General features: G+C 45.2%; 1 protein-coding gene across 5 annotated transcripts in view; it reads right to left on the reverse strand.

Moving 5' to 3' along the window:
• The window catches only part of LOC124287165 (metal tolerance protein 5-like), a 39,060-nt gene that overhangs the window by 5,096 nt on the left and 17,711 nt on the right, over positions 1 to 16,253 (reverse strand). For all 5 annotated transcript variants that reach the window (XM_046723653.1, XM_046723650.1, XM_046723652.1 and 2 more), the window contains exons 3-5: positions 12,851 to 12,938; positions 11,869 to 12,013; positions 7,910 to 8,066 (exon numbers count right to left, since the gene is read on the reverse strand). In XM_046723653.1, the coding sequence (XP_046579609.1) occupies positions 7,910 to 8,066; positions 11,869 to 11,943 (232 nt within the window). In that variant the 5' untranslated portion in view covers positions 11,944 to 12,013; positions 12,851 to 12,938. The remainder of the gene's footprint in view (positions 1 to 7,909; positions 8,067 to 11,868; positions 12,014 to 12,850; positions 12,939 to 16,253) is intronic.

The following is a 16,253-nucleotide window of genomic DNA, read 5'->3' on the forward strand; positions in this document are numbered from 1 at the left end:
AAGGGCAGAGAGGTCCCTGTGGGTAGGGGGTGAGAGAGTGTAGGGTGGAGGCGTGGGATATAACGGTAAGCAAGGCGTTATGTCAGGGGCAGACTGGTTCCCTGTATGTAGGGGTGAGAGAGTGTAGGGTGGAGGCTTTGGACAGTATAGTTCTGTGGGAAGGATCAGGGGGCAGACTGGTTCCCTGTATGTAGGGGTGAGAGAGTGTAGGGTGGAGGCGTGGGATAAAACGGTAAGCAAGGCGTTATGTCACCCCTTTTGACGAGTATAGTTCTGTGGGAAGGATCAGGGGCAGACTGGTTCCCTGTATGTAGGGGGTGAGAGAGTGTAGGGTGGAGGCTTGGGATATAACGGTAAACAAAGTAATGTCACTTGCTTTGAGAGTATAGTTCTGTGGGAAGGATCAGGGGCAGAGTGGTCCCTGTATGTAGGGGGTGAGAGAGTGTAGGGTGGAGGCTTGGGATATAACAGTGAGCAAGGCGTAATGTCACCCCTTTTGATGAGTATAGTTCTGTGGGGAGGATCAGGGGTAGACTGGTTCCCTGTATGTAGGGGTGAGAGAGTGTAGGGTGGAGGCGTGGGATATAACGGTAAGCAAGGCGTAATGTCACCCCTTGACGAGTATAGTTCTGTGGGAAGGATCAGGGGCAAACTGGTTCCCTGTATGTAGGGGGTGAGAGAGTGTAGGGTGGAGGCTTGGGATATAACGGTAAGTAAGCAAGGCGTAATGTCACTTGCCTTTGATGAGTATAGTTCTGTGGGAAGGATCAGGGGCAGACTGGTTCCCTGTATGTAGGGGGTGAGAGAGTGTAGGGTGGAGGCTTGGGATATAACGGTAAGCAAGGCGTAATGTCACCCCTTTTGATGAGTATAGTTCTGTGGGAAGGATCAGGGGCAAACTGGTTCCCTGTATGTAGGGGGGTGAGAGAGTGTAGGGTGGAGGCTTGGGATATAACGGTAAGCAAGGCATAATGTCACCCCTTTGACGAGTATAGTTCTGTGGGAAGGATCAGGGGCAAACTGGTTCCCTGTATGTAGGGGGTGTGAGAGAGTGTAGGGTGGAGGCTTGGGATATAACGGTAAGCAAGGCATAATGTCACCCCTTTTGACGAGTATAGTTCTGTGGGAAGGATCAGGGGCAGACTGGTTCCCTGTATGTAGGGGGTGAGAGAGTGTAGGGTGGAGGCTTGGGATATAACGGTAAGCAAGGCGTAATGTCACCCCTTTTGACGAGTATAGTTCTGTGGGAAGGATCAGGGGCAGAGTGGTCCCTGTGGGTAGGGGGTGAGAGAGTGTAGGGTGGAGGCTTGGGATATAACGGTAAGCAAGGCGTAATGTCACCCCTTTGACAGTATAGTTCTGTGGGAAGGATCAGGGGCAGAGTGGTCCCTGTATGTAGGGGTGAGAGAGAGTGTAGGGTGGAGGCTTGGGATATAACAGTAAGGCGTAATGTCACCCCTTTGATGAGTATAGTTCTGTGGGAAGGATCAGGGGCAGACTGGTTCCCCTGTATGTAGGGGTGAGAGAGTGTAGGGTGGAGGCGTGGGATATAGCAGTAAGCAAAGTAATGTCACCCTTTGGAGTGAGTATAGTTCTGTGGGGGAGGATCAGGGGCAGAGTGGTCCCTGTATGTAGGGAGTGAGAGAGTGTAGGGTGGAGGCTTGGGATATAACAGTAAGCAAGGCGTAATGTCACCCCTTTTGATGAGTATAGTTCTGTGGGAAGGATCAGGGGCAGACTGGTTCCCTGTATGTAGGGGTGTGAGAGAGTGTAGGGTGGAGGTGTGGGATATAGCAGTAAGCAAGTAATGTCACCCCTTTTGACGAGTATAGTTCTGTGGGAAGGATCAGGGGCAAACTGGTTCCCTGTATGTAGGGGGTGAGAGAGTGTAGGGTGGAGGCTCGGGATAAAACGGTAAGCAAGGCATAATGTCACCCCTTTTGACAAGTATAGTTCTGTGGGAAGGATCAGGGGCAGACTGGTTCCCTGTATGTAGGGGGTGAGAGAGTGTAGGGTGGAGGCTTGGGATATAACGGTAAACAAGGCGTAATGTCACCCCTTTTGATGAGTATAGTTCTGTGGGAAGGATCAGGGGCAGAGTGGTCCCTGTATGTAGGGGGTGAGAGAGTGTAGGGTGGAGGCTTGGGATATAACAGTGAGCAAGGCGTAATGTCACCCCTTTTGATGAGTATAGTTCTGTGGGAAGGATCAGGGGCAGACTGGTTCCCTGTATGTAGGGGTTGAGAGAGCGTAGGGTGGAGGTGTGGGATATAACGGTAAGCAAGGCGTAATGTCACCCCTTTTGACGAGTATAGTTCTGTGGGAAGGATCAGGGGCAAACTGGTTCCCTGTATGTAGGGGGTGAGAGAGTGTAGGGTAGAGGCTTGGGATATAACGGTAAGCAAGGCGTAGTGTCACCCCTTTTGATGAGTATAGTTCTGTGGGAAGGATCAGGGGCAGACTGGTTCCCTGTGGGTAGGGGGCGAGAGTGTGGAGCTTGGGATAGAACAGTGTGTAAGGATTTCACCCCCTTTGACAAATATAGTTCTGCGAGTAGGGATGAGTGAAATTAGGGGCAGGCTGGAACCCTGTGGGTTAGGCATGAGAGGGTTTGGGGTGGAGGCGTGGGTTGTGTGTGGACTGGATGAGCAGGATTTGAGTTGTGATGGGTAGGGTTTTGAAGGCAGGTTCCGTGTTCTACTGACGCGGCGGCGGCTTTGTGAGATTCTTGCAATAATCTGTTGATTGGCACATAATAATGACAGTCAGTGGGATATCGATCACATTTATGTATATGAGGTGTACAAGTGTATTTTATAAAGATATGGGTCTGAAAAATATCTTATCGCTGAGGATGCTGTTTCAATCATTGAATGTACTTACTCTACAATAAGACAATGTAACGTGTTCCACTTTGAGGTTATTGAAAGTGTTCCACAGGTGAGAAGGTCTCAAGTTTGAGTTAATGTAAGGGTGTCTCACACAGGTAGATGTGAGGATGTTACATGTAAGGATGTGCTCCACTGGGGTAAATACAAGGGTGTCCTACACTGGGCTACATGTGAGGGTGTCCTACACTGGGCTACATGTGAGGGTGTCCTACACTGGGCTACATGTGAGGGTGTCCTACACTGGGCTACATGGAGGAGTGTCCTCCATCGGGAAAATACAGGGGTGTGCTCCACTGGGCTACATGTGAGGGTGTCCTACACTGGGCTCCATGTGAGGGTGCCCTACACTGGGTGACATGTAAAGGTGTCCTACATTGGGCTACATGTAAGGGTGTCCTACATCGGGAAATGCAAGGGTGTCCTACACTGGGGTACATGCAAGGGTGTCCTTCACTGGGGTACATGCGAGGGTGTCCTACACTGGGGTACATGCAAGGGTGTCTACACTGGGCTCCTGTCCTACACAAGGTCAAATGTCACTATCTAGTGACTTAGTGTTTGGGGTACCACAAGGCTCAGTTCTGGGCCCTTTGCTTTTAACAGCCTACACAACCCCTCTTGGTGATATTGTCAGGTCCTTTAACCTCAGTATGCATCTTTATGCGGATGACACACAGGTTTACGTGTTCTTCAAGCCACTCGATTCTGCCTCAACATCTTTCACATTCACAGCAGTCCAGGACTGTATCAAAATTTGGATGTCAACGCACTGGTTGAAATTAAATGACGACGAAACCGAGCTCATCGTTTTCAGACCCCAGCGGCTCCGGGCAAAACTTGATCTTCACACTTTCTCTATTGGGCACTGTGAAATCACACCAAGTTCTCGAGTCCGGAATCTTGGTGTAGTATTTGACTCATCTCTCTGCATGGAACCACATGTCAACAGTGTTTGTCGCAGCGCTTATTTCCATAATCGGAATATCGGCCTGATACGTGAGTACCTTGACGAGAAAACAACGAGTGCTCTGGTGCAGGTGTATGTAACATCACGCATTGATTAGTGCAACTCGTTGCTCAGTGGTATTCCAAATCATGTGCTACACAAACTACAGAGAGTCCAGAATTCAGCCGCAAGATTGATCAGCAGAACAAAGAAAATTGACCACATTACCCCTGTCATGAAAAATCTCCATTGGCTCCCAATCAAATTCAGAATCCAATACAAAGTATTGCTTCTTGTTTTTAAATGCATCCATGGACTGGCTCCAGGGTATCTTTCACAACTTGTAAAACGCTATGTGCCAACCCGATCTCTTTGCTCCAGTGACCAAACTCTTCTGCAAATTCAATGTACAAGAACAAAGTCTTTTGGTGACCGAGCATTCTCTTCAAATGGTGCAAAACTCTGGAAAAATTTACCACAAGAACTTCGATCACTGACTGAACTTGCATCTTTCAAAAGCCAGTTAAAGACTCATCTTTTTACCAAAGTTTACCTTTAGCTCCAGCGTGGACTCAGAGCGCCTTTGGGCGATTACATCGGATTCTGGCGCTATAGAAGTATTTGTATGTAAGTACATGTAAAGGTGTCCTACATTGGTCTACATGTAAGGGTGTCCTACATCGGGAAATGCAAGGGTGTCCTACACTGGGCCACATGTAAGGGTGTCCTACCCTTGGCTACATGCGAGGGTGTCCTACACTGGGTTAAATGTAGGAGTGTCCTCCATCGGGTAAATGCAAGGGTGAGCTTAACTGGGGTACATGTAGAGGTATCCACCATTGGGTAAATACAGGGGTGTGCTCCAGTGGGGTACATGCGAGGGTGTCCTTCACTGGGCTACATGTAAGGGTGTCCTACCCTTGGCTACATGTGAGGGTGTCCTACACTGGGTTAAATGTAGGAGTGTCCTCCATCGGGTAAATGCAAGGGTGAGCTTAACTGGGGTACATGTAGGGGTATCCTTCATCGGGTTATACAGGGGTGTGCTTAACTGGGTTCATGCGAGGGTGTCCTTCACTGGGCTTCATGTAAGGGTGTCGTACACTGGGATAAATATAGGAGCGTCCTACATCGGGTAAATACAGGGGTGTGCTCCACTGGGGTACATCTAAAAGTGTCCTACACTGGGCTACATGTAGGGGTATCCTCCATCGGGTTAATACAGGGGTGTGCTCCAGTGGGGTACATGCGAGGGTGTCCTACATTGGGCTACATGTGAGGGTGTCCTACATCGGGTGAATGCAAAGGTGCCCTACACTGGGCTACAGGTAAGAGTGTCCTACCCTTGGCTACATGCGAGGGTGTCCTACACTGGGTTAAATGTAGGAGTGTCCTCCATCGGGTAAATGCAAGGGTGAGCTTAACTGGGGTACATGTAGGGGTATCCACCATTGGGTAAATACAGGGGTGTGCTCCAGTGTGGTACATGCAAGGGTGTCCTTCACTGGGCTACATGTAAGGGTGTCCTACCCTTGGCTACATGTGAGAGTGTCCTCCATCGGGTAAATGCAAGGGTGAGCTTAACTGGGGTACATGTAGAGATATCCTTCATCGGGTAATACAGGGGTGTGCTTAACTGGGTTCATGCGAGGGTGTCCTTCACTGGGCTACATGTAAGGGTGTCTTACACTGGGTGACATGTAAGGGTGTCCTACATTGGATGACATGTAAGGGTGTCCTACCCTGGGCTACATGTGAGGGTGTCCTACACTGGTCTAAATGTAGGAGTGTCCTCCATCGGGTAAATACAGGGGTGTGCTTAACTGGGGTACATGCGAGGGTGTCCTTCACTGGGCTACATGTAAGGGTGTCTTACACTAGGTGACATGTAAGGGTGTCCTACATTGGGTGACATGTAAGGATGTCCTACCCTGGGCTACATGTGAGGTTGTCCTACAATGGGCTACATGTGAGGGTGACCTACACTGGGCTCCATGTGAGGGTGTCCTACACTGGGGTACATGTAGGGATGTCCTTCATCGGGTAAATACAGGGGTGTGCTTAAGTGGGGTACATGCGAGGGAGTCCTTCATTGGGCTACATGTAAGGGTGTCCTACATTGGGTGACATGTAAGGATGTCCTACATTGGGTGACATGTAAGGGTGTCCTACATCAGGTAAATACAAGGGTGCCCTACACTGGGCTACAGGTAAGAGAGTCCTACACTGGGCTAAATATAAGGGTGTCCTACATAGGGTAAATACAAGGGTGACCTACACTGGCTACATGTGAGGGTGTCCTACCCTGGGCTACATGTGAGGGTGTCCTACTCTGGACTTCATGTAAGGGTGTCGTACACTGGGATAAATATAGGAGCGTCCTACATCGGGTAAATACAGGGGTGTGCTCCACTGGGGTACATTTAAAAGTGTCCTACACTGGGCTACATGTAGGGGTATCCTCCATCGGGTTAATACAGGGGTGTGCTCCAGTGGGGTACATGCGAGGGTGTCCTACATTGGGCTACATGTGAGGGTGTCCTACATCGGGTAAATACAAGGGTGCCCTACACTGGCTATGTGTGAGGATGTCCTGCTCTCGGCTACATGTAAGGATGTCCTACACTGGGCTCCATGTAAGGGTGTCCTACATCAGGTAAATACAAGGGTGACCTACACTGGGCTACAGGTAAGAGTGTCCTAAACTGGGCTACAGGTAAGGGTGTCCTACACTGGGCTACAGGTAAGGGTGTCCTACATCGGGTAAATACAAGGGTGTCCTACACTGGGCTACATGTATGGGTGTCCTACATCGGGTAAATACAAGGGTGTCCTACACTGGGCTACAGGTAAGAGTATTGTACACTGGGCTACATAGGGTGTCCTACATCAGGTAAATACAAGGGTGCCCTACACTGGCTACATGTGAGGGTGTCCTACACTGGGCTACAGGTAAGAGTCCTACATCGAGTAAATACAAGGGTGCCCTACACTGGCTACGTGTGAGGGTGTCCTGCTCTCGGCTACATGTAAGGATGTCCTACACTGGGCTTCAGGTAATAGTCCTACATCGGGTAAATACAAGGGTGCTCTACACTGGCTACGTGTGAGGGTGTCCTGCTCTCGGCTACATGTAAGGATGTCCTACACTGGGCTCCATGTAAGGGTGTCCTACATCGGGTAAATACAAGGGTGCCCTACACTGGGCTACATGTAAAGGTGTCCTACATCGGGTAAATACAAGGGTGCCCAATACAGGGCTACATGTGAGGGTGTCCTACACTGGGCTCCATGTAAGGGTGTCCTACATCGGGTAAATACAAGGGTGTCATACACTGGGTTACATGTAATGGTGTCCTACACTGGGCTACATGTGAGGGTGTCCTACACCGGGTTAATGCAAGGGTGTCCTACACTGGGCTACGTGTGTCCTATACTTGATATATGTGCGGGTGTCCTACCTTATGATACATGTAAAGGTGTCCTACATCGGGTAAATGCTAGGGTGTCCTACCCTGGGCTACATGTGAGGGTTTCCTATATTGGGTAGTCTCTCGTACAGACCCTGAAGCAAATATATCCAAGAAAGCCCACACAAGTCTAGAAAATTTGGCAAGTCAAGATTTCCTCAGCTTCAGGAAAATGAAGGAGGTCTCAGGGCTCCTTTTCATTATATTTTATATTTTTTTACTATGAACTTTTTTCAGTAAAATATGTTCATTTCAGAGACTAGTTGTTAGTCTATATATTGGGCTACATTTGAGGGTGTCCCAAATTGGGGAACATGTGAGGGTGTCCTATATTAGGAAACATGTAGGGGTGTCTTATATTAGGAAACATGTATGGGTGCACTGTTGCATCCCTCCATATTCCTTCTTCATTTATCATGTTTTGGCTGCGTCGAACCTCAACATCAATACAACTGTGTATGTTTACATTTCTCATGTTTCAAGGGTGTGCTATATTGTGTCAGCTCAAGTATATCTGTAATGGTGTCATATCATAGGCATACATTCGGGTTTATTTAGAGGTGTCTCACGTCGAGGGTATGTACACCAGTATGTGTACTCACCTTGTGGGTATATGTAGGGATCTCTCTTCTTCACAGCCTTGGTTGCCCACCACAGAATGATGCCTGAAGCGAGGTCGACGATGCTGTCCACTAGACTGGAAATAATGGCAATGGAGCCCGACAGGGTACTGGCCACAGCCTTCGCTATCAACAGTAGCTGCAACAAGATGTGGTTAACACAGATGTAATGCAGTCACTGATGGTGAACACAGATACAATGCATGGTGGCGTGAAGCATCGTGTTACATTGTGTCAATAATAACACAGTTATGTCACTCCCATGGCTGCCATTAGTACATGTCAAAGATATAACAGTTATATGGTATGTTTGTTTGTTGTTTAACGCCGCATTCAGCAATATTCCAGCTGTATGGCGGCAGTCTGTAAATAATCTGGTCTGGACCAGACAATACAGTGATCAATAGCATGAGGAACGATCTACACATTTGGGACAGCGAGCCTGACCATCAGATTTCATTAGTAGCCTCTTACGACAAGCACAGGTTCCTATTCTACCTTGGATCTTTACGGCTCTGTTCACTGGACAAAAAACAATTATATAACGCTGCAGACAGCAATATTCTGACAAATCATGCGAATAAATTCTGTTTAATTATTCAGTCAACAACATTACGTTGTCCATGCTGAGAAACCTCTGTTTGACAGTACGACCAACAATCCACTAAGTAATGACTTACATTGTGCAGTGACATATTTTAACCAATCATAATTCTTAACTCAAGAACATGCTTGATAGTAGGGCGGCTAAGATCAATTTTTCATAAGAATTGTGCATTTGATGATAAAAGCACCAAAATCGGTGATCATATAAAAGAACATATCCCGAAATACTTTCAGATATGGAGGCACCTCAAATTTTGTATTTTGTGCGCATGCGCAGTACATAAACTACGACATACTATTTTCAGCGTTTCCCCTTCGATCTTTATTATTGCCATTCATTACACACCTATAATTTTCATAAATAGTGATTTACAGGTTCATGAAAAGACAAAAAATACATAATTTTAGAATAATACAAAACATTTTGAAACAATTAACACTCCCTCTTCCCAAAATGGCGGCTTGCAGACAGCTTTTTGGACTATTGAACTCTTTGAGAAAATGTGTGCATGCTTGGGATTTATCTGATTACAAATGACTGAAAATAAGCATAATACGTGACAAAAGATATGCAGCACAATAAAAAAAGTCTTGGATATGTTTAACAATCAAAATCTATGTGATTATTCCCCAACTTCATGGCTCAAGGGCAAACAAGGGAGATACTTTAGATTGTCTTTCACAAGGGAGCAGTCAAGTGCTTGTGTTCCCCTTCAATAGAAAAAAACACATCTCACCCCAACACATTCCAAGCTGCATATGTGCAGTGGATGCACTTGACCAAGCCTGTCACTCTTCACACTCTCATAATAGTGCCAACAGGGTTAGAATCGTATCATGGAGGCCCAACATCAATCTACGATGATAAATACCAGCTAACTTGGATTGCAGACGGGTTACCCATAGCTTCCCCATCGAAGGATCGTCCTCCTTCACCTTACCACCAACTGGAGCAACTTTTTGCAAGTCATCAAGAACCAAAGCTACCAGAATGCAGGGTCTTCCCGGCCTCACCATGTCCAGATCCATCAACAAGGCGATGACATCACACTTCAAAGATCCACAGTCCGACAAAGAACGTATGCTTTTGTCCATGGTCATCCAGGAGAAGTACCAGGAGTCTATCTCCGACCAGATCTGCTCAGCATCGGCGGGACTCACCTTGCTACGTAGACAAGGAAGTATCGGCCAAAGTGGGACCTTCTGGAAGACCCATTCAGACTAATATGAAGACGTTCAACAATGATTACTTATTGAAGACAGAGAAGTTCGGAATTCTGTACCTTCTACAGCTGAAGAAGATGATAAGACAAACAACTTTCTGGCAAGCATGGATTTAAGGGATGCATATCTGCATATGCCAACCCACCCAGGGTCCAGGAAGTATCTACGATTCCTGTTCAACCATAAAAAAAACAGTGGAGGGCAATTTCATGGCCCGTGCTTATATACATGGGTAACCAAGCCTATCGTGAGCTTCCTTCAACCTTCCTTCAGGGTAATTTGATGCACCTTCTACCTAGACAATGGCATTAAATCACTTCAACAAGCCGTTAAACTCAAACGTCTTTTGAATAAAACACTACGATTGCTGCCCAACGTCATCCCAATCACTCACGAAGAGGGGCAGACTGCAACTCTGACCCATCCAGAGGTTTCTAGCCTGACTGCTGGTCCAGCAGGACTTCAGACCACAACTACCACATCACCTACCAGAGTATTTCCAATGGTGGGCGATGAAATCAAAGGTTTTGCGCGCAAGGACCTTCTGGGCGAGCTAAGCTTCAACCTGCATCTGTGAGTGGACGCGTCTCTACAGGATTGGGGAGCACACCTCGACACAGAGGTAACCTCAGGGCTGTGGTCTCCAGAAGAAAAGCTACTTCATATCAATCACCGAGGTTAGGCAGTTATCCGAGCCATTAACCACTGGGCCCCTCGACTGTCCAATCATTCATTGAAGTCCAGGACAGCCAACTCATCCAGCTAGCAGGCAATCCAGTTCTAAAACTTCCAGATTGGTCAAACCTTCTCACTTATCCTCACATGAAGCAGCAGCATCAAAATCCGAGTGTCTTTGATCTGCACGCATGGAGCATATCAAGAAGAACTTGATCAGGTGGCGGCTATTCCAGCAGAGCAGAAGTCTTTCGGTCTTTATGCAGATCTACCTGAAGCCTGTATGATGATAAGTGGAAGAGTCTTTAATAATTTGCCAGCAGTAAGGGGATTTCAGCAGATATACAACCTCAGAACCTCAAAGAATCTCAAGACTGGGCTCTTAGCACCCATCAGCTCTGTCATCAACATGGTGAAGGCTCTAAACTCACTCAGAATTCCATTCTATAGACCTCAGCCTCACCAGATTTGATAAAGGTCCCAATACTTCCGTGCATCTTGGCCTCCGTTTGGATTTTATTGCCAAAATAAACAGACGGACAGTTTCATATCCCACTATTATCTTCAATAGAACGAGCATCAGACATCAGAAGTTAAGACGACTCTTCATCCCGCTCATGAGAGATGTCACAGCAGAAGTATCCAAAACAACTACATATCCTTCTGGGTGAGATCGGTGATACTTCCAGCACAGAGATGTAGGCTTAGAACCTCCCTCAGCTTCAAACCCACACAAAGTAAGAGCACTATATGGCAACTGCTCCTTCCCTGCCATCATGGAAGGATGCTTTGAGAATATTTTTCTTTTTATGTTCAATTACTTTTTTTTGAGATTATTTGCGAAGAAAAAATCAATTCATGCCATCCCATCAACACATGTACAGCATGTCAAAAGGGCAGCTTACCAGGCAGGTCATGTGTGTGGTCAGTCATTCTTCCACAGCCTGAACTCCCATCTCCAAGTGAGTGATACAGAAGGAAAGTGGACTGTATGTTCCTACTGGATGACACTACACCAGAATCTTGTCAGGAGTTGGTATCGTGTCAGTACAAAGGGATGTAACAACCGAAGCAAGTGCAAACAGTCCTCACTTACATGCACTGGTGCGAGAGCCAGTGTTCATAACATTGACTCAGCTATGTTTTCAAGATGTTTAAAGAGTATTTTGGGTCAGTATATTTAGAAAAAAATCGTCCCATTATTGTACTGATGGCAGGCCCAAAGCTATAACGGGAGCCAGAAAAGGCAAAATATTATTTGTCTACTGCGCATGCGCAAATTAAAATATTTTGAGTGCCTCCATATCCTAAAATGTTCACTATGCATCAATCTATAAATGTGCAAAGTTTCATGCTTTTATCATTAAATGCTCATTTTATCTGCTTAGCCGCTCCACTATGATGGAACTAACTGTTTTAAAGTCGAATGTACTTACACAGTTGACAACGAATGTCAGTCGAGCATAAAACAGTGCCTTCTTCTGGAGCAACTTGATGTCAGACTCAAGCATAGCATCATCAATCTCTAGCTGCAGCTCCTCGAAGGACTCGATCAGCCGGTCCTGCGCCTTGTAGTACGACCTGGACACCAAGTTAGTGAGTGAGTTTGGTTTTACGCCACTTATATCAATATTCCAGCAATATCACGGGCGGGGGACACCAGAAATGGGCTTCACACATTGTACCCATGTGGGGAATTGAACCTGGGTCTTCAGCATGACGAGCGAACGCTTTAACCACTAGGCTACCCCACCGCCCTGGACACCATGACACGGAGTGAGTGAGTGAATAAGTTTACATGAGTAACAGAATCTATGAAGCAAGAGTGAGTGGGTGTGAGAGTTGCTTGGTTGGTTTGTTGCCTTGTCAATAAGAAAGAACCTTCAAACCTCATGTACATCAATATGATGTACGGACATTGTATGGAAATATACTGTAATATAAAGGGAGATAACTCTTGTCAATACATCATATTACATGTACAGGAAGTATAACTATAAGGGAGATTAACTCCAAAACGGTGTAGAATTAAACAGACAAATGTGAATCTGTTGCATCTTAATGAATGAAAGACTGTTGTATAGAGATGTAAAATAAAAACTTTTGACTTTAGTGACTCTTCCGTGTTTTCTGGGAAAGTTTGATGATTTCAGTACAAACTGATAGAATTACACCATTAGTCATCTTTAACAAGCAATGGCTACAGACAACCAATACTAAACCCAGATCGAATCTCTACTTAATGAAATATATATTTCAGATACATGTAGTACATGATTACATTTTGTCACTTCCCATTTGCGTGTCAATATTGGTATTTTTTCCACGATGGCTTTGAATCGCCTTCCTTGAGCATGTTCAGGAAATTACACCAGTTTTAATCAACAGTCCAGTTTTTCACAAACTTGTGCTATTTACCTGAGGCTCTTGTTGTGGTGCTTGTTTTCGCCACCTTGTTTTTTGGAGGTGAAATGAGAAAGGGGTAGTTTCCATCTTCCTTCATCGTCTGTAAACAAAGGAAGTTCGGGTAAGGTATGGAGGCAACATTAACAGAAATACCTCTTTACACAATGCCATTTATCACAAATGACTCACTAAATAATTGGATTTATTGTAATATTACAAAACACTGTAAACTGTCATTGCTTCTTCAGTCATACCACAAAACACCCATAACATAAGAGTGAGTTGAGTTTTATGCCACACAATTTTCCAGCTATATGGCGGCGGCGGTTTGTAAATATTGAGTCTGGACCAGACAATCCAGTGATCAACAGCATGAACATTAATCTGCGCAATTGGGAACCAACATCTGCACAAATGGGAACCGATGTCATGTGTCAAATAAGTCAGCGAGCCTGACCACCCGATCCCATTAGTCGCCTCTTACGACAAGCATCACATGGGTAACTGAATGCCAATATTCTAACCCGGACCTTCACGGGTAAACAACATAAGAATGTGGTTGATGAACAGTTTAGTTCAAATACTAATAGTATTACTCTATTATGAAAAAAATGCCAGTGCAGTCTATGTACAACCACAAGACTGCCTGACAAGATCATGCCCATTCCTCAAACATTTACTATTGAAGAAGTTTTCGGAGATTATTTCAGGTTGATCCATTCCTAATGCATGGACAGGAGATTAGTTTATTCTTTTAGTGGAAGTCGCGGTGGCTGAGCGGATCAGGTGTCTGACTGTGTGCTGGGGATTAGGTGCCTGACTATGAGGGTGTAGTTTGAATTCCGGAATCCCAACAATCTGTACTTTACTGAGAAAGTGTAACCTCAAATATAACATATGTTACACTTTCTTAATGGCCTTGTGTATTCATATTGTGTATTCTTAGTCTTAAGAAGTTTCGGGCGATATCCTGTAAGATGCCAAACACCTACAATATCAATGCTTCAATGCTGATGTTAAAACGCAAACACAATATCACTGCTTCACCTGATGTTATAACCCCACACAATATCACTGCTTCACCTGATGTCATAACCCCACACAATATCACTGCTTCACCTGATGTTATAACTCCACATATCACTGCTTCATTTCATGTTATAACCTCACATATCATTGCTTCATCTCATGTTATAACCTCACACAATATCACTGCTTCACCTTCATTATAACCCCACAGAATATCACTGCTCCACCTGATGTTATAACCCCCCACACAATATCACCTGATGTTGTAACTTCACCTGATATCACTGCTCCACCTGATGTTATTATAACCCCACACAATATCACTGCTTCACCTGATGTTGTAACCACAATATCACTGCTCCACCTATGTTGTCACACAATATCTTCCACCTGATGTTATAACCCCACACAATATCACTGCTTCACCTGATGTTGTAACCCCACACCTGATGTTATAACCCCAATATCACTGCTTCACCTGATGTTGTAATACCCCACACAATATCACTGCTTTCCTGATGTTGTTAACCCCTCACATATCACTGCTTCACCTCATCTCCACCTGATGTTATAACCCACACAATATCACTGCTTCACCTGATGTTATAACCCCACTCAGAATATCACTGCTCCACCTGATGTTGTAACCACACACAATATCACTGCTTCACCTGATGTTATAACCCCACAGAATATCACTGCTTCACCTGATGTTGTAATACCCCACACAATATCACTGCTTCATTTCTGATGTTATAACCCCACATATCATTGCTTCATCTCATGTTGTAACCCCACACAATATCACTGCTTCACCTGATGTTATAACCCCACAGAATATCACTGCTCCACCTGATGTTGTAACCACACACAATATCACTGCTTCACCTTCATTATAACCCCACAGAATATCACTGCTTCACCTGATGTTGTAATACCCCACACAATATCACTGCTTCATTTCATGTTATAACCTCACATATCATTGCTTCATCTCATGTTATAACCCCACAGAATATCACTGCTTCACCTTCATTATAACCCCACAGAATATCACTGCTTCACCTGATGTTGTAATACCCCACACAATATCACTGCTTCACCTGATGTCATAACCCCACACAATATCACTGCTTCACCTGATGTTATAACTCCACATATCACTGCTTCATTTCATGTTATAACCTCACATATCATTGCTTCATCTCATGTTATAACCTCACAGAATATCACTGCTTCACCTTCATTATAACCCCACAGAATATCACTGCTCCACCTGATGTTGTAATACCCCACACAATATCACTGCTTCATTTCATGTTATAACCTCACATATCATTGCTTCATCTCATGTTATAACCTCACAGAATATCACTGCTTCACCTTCATTATAACCCCACACAATATCACTGCTCCACCTGATGTTGTAATACCCCACACAATATCACTGCTTCACCTGATGTTGTAACCCCACACAATATCACTGCTTCACCTGATGTTATAACCCCACACAATATCAATGCTTCACCTGATGTTATAACCCCACACAATATCACTGCTTCACCTGATGTCATAACCCCACACAATATCACTGCTCCACCTGATGTTGTAACCCCACACAATATCACTGCTTCACCTGATGTTATAACTCCACATATCACTGCTTCACCTGATGTTATAACTCCACATATCACTGCTTCACCTGATGTTATAACCCCACAGAATATCACTGCTTCACCTTCATTATAACCCCACACAATATCACTGCTCCACCTGATGTTGTAACCACACACAATATCACTGCTTCACCTGATGTTATAACCCCACAGAATATCACTGCTCCACCTGATGTTGTAACCACACACAATATCACTGCTCCACCTGATGTTGTAACCCCACACAATATCACTGCTTCACCTGATGTTATAACCCCACAGAATATCACTGCTCCACCTGATGTTGTAACCCCACACAATATCACTGCTCCACCTGATGTTGTAACCCCACACAATATCACTGCTCCACCTGATGTTATAACCCACACAATATCACTGCTCCACCTGATGTTATAACCCCACACAATATCACTGCTCCACCTGATGTTGTAACCCCACACAATATCACTGCTTCACCTGATGTTGTAACCACACACAATATCACTGCTCCACCTGATGTTATAACCCCACACAATATCACTGCTTCACCTGATGTTATAACCCCACACAATATCACTGCTCCACCTGATGTTATAACCCACACAATATCACTGCTTCACCTGATGTTGTAACCACACACAATATCACTGCTTCACCTGATGTTATAACCCACACAATATCACTGCTTCACCTGATGTTGTAACCCCACACAATATCACTGCTTCACCTGA

The sequence above is a fragment of the Haliotis rubra genome, unplaced genomic scaffold (genome assembly GCF_003918875.1).
Source record: "Haliotis rubra isolate DU_JTF1 unplaced genomic scaffold, ASM391887v1 Scf4, whole genome shotgun sequence".
Classification (NCBI taxonomy): domain Eukaryota; kingdom Metazoa; phylum Mollusca; class Gastropoda; order Lepetellida; family Haliotidae; genus Haliotis; species Haliotis rubra.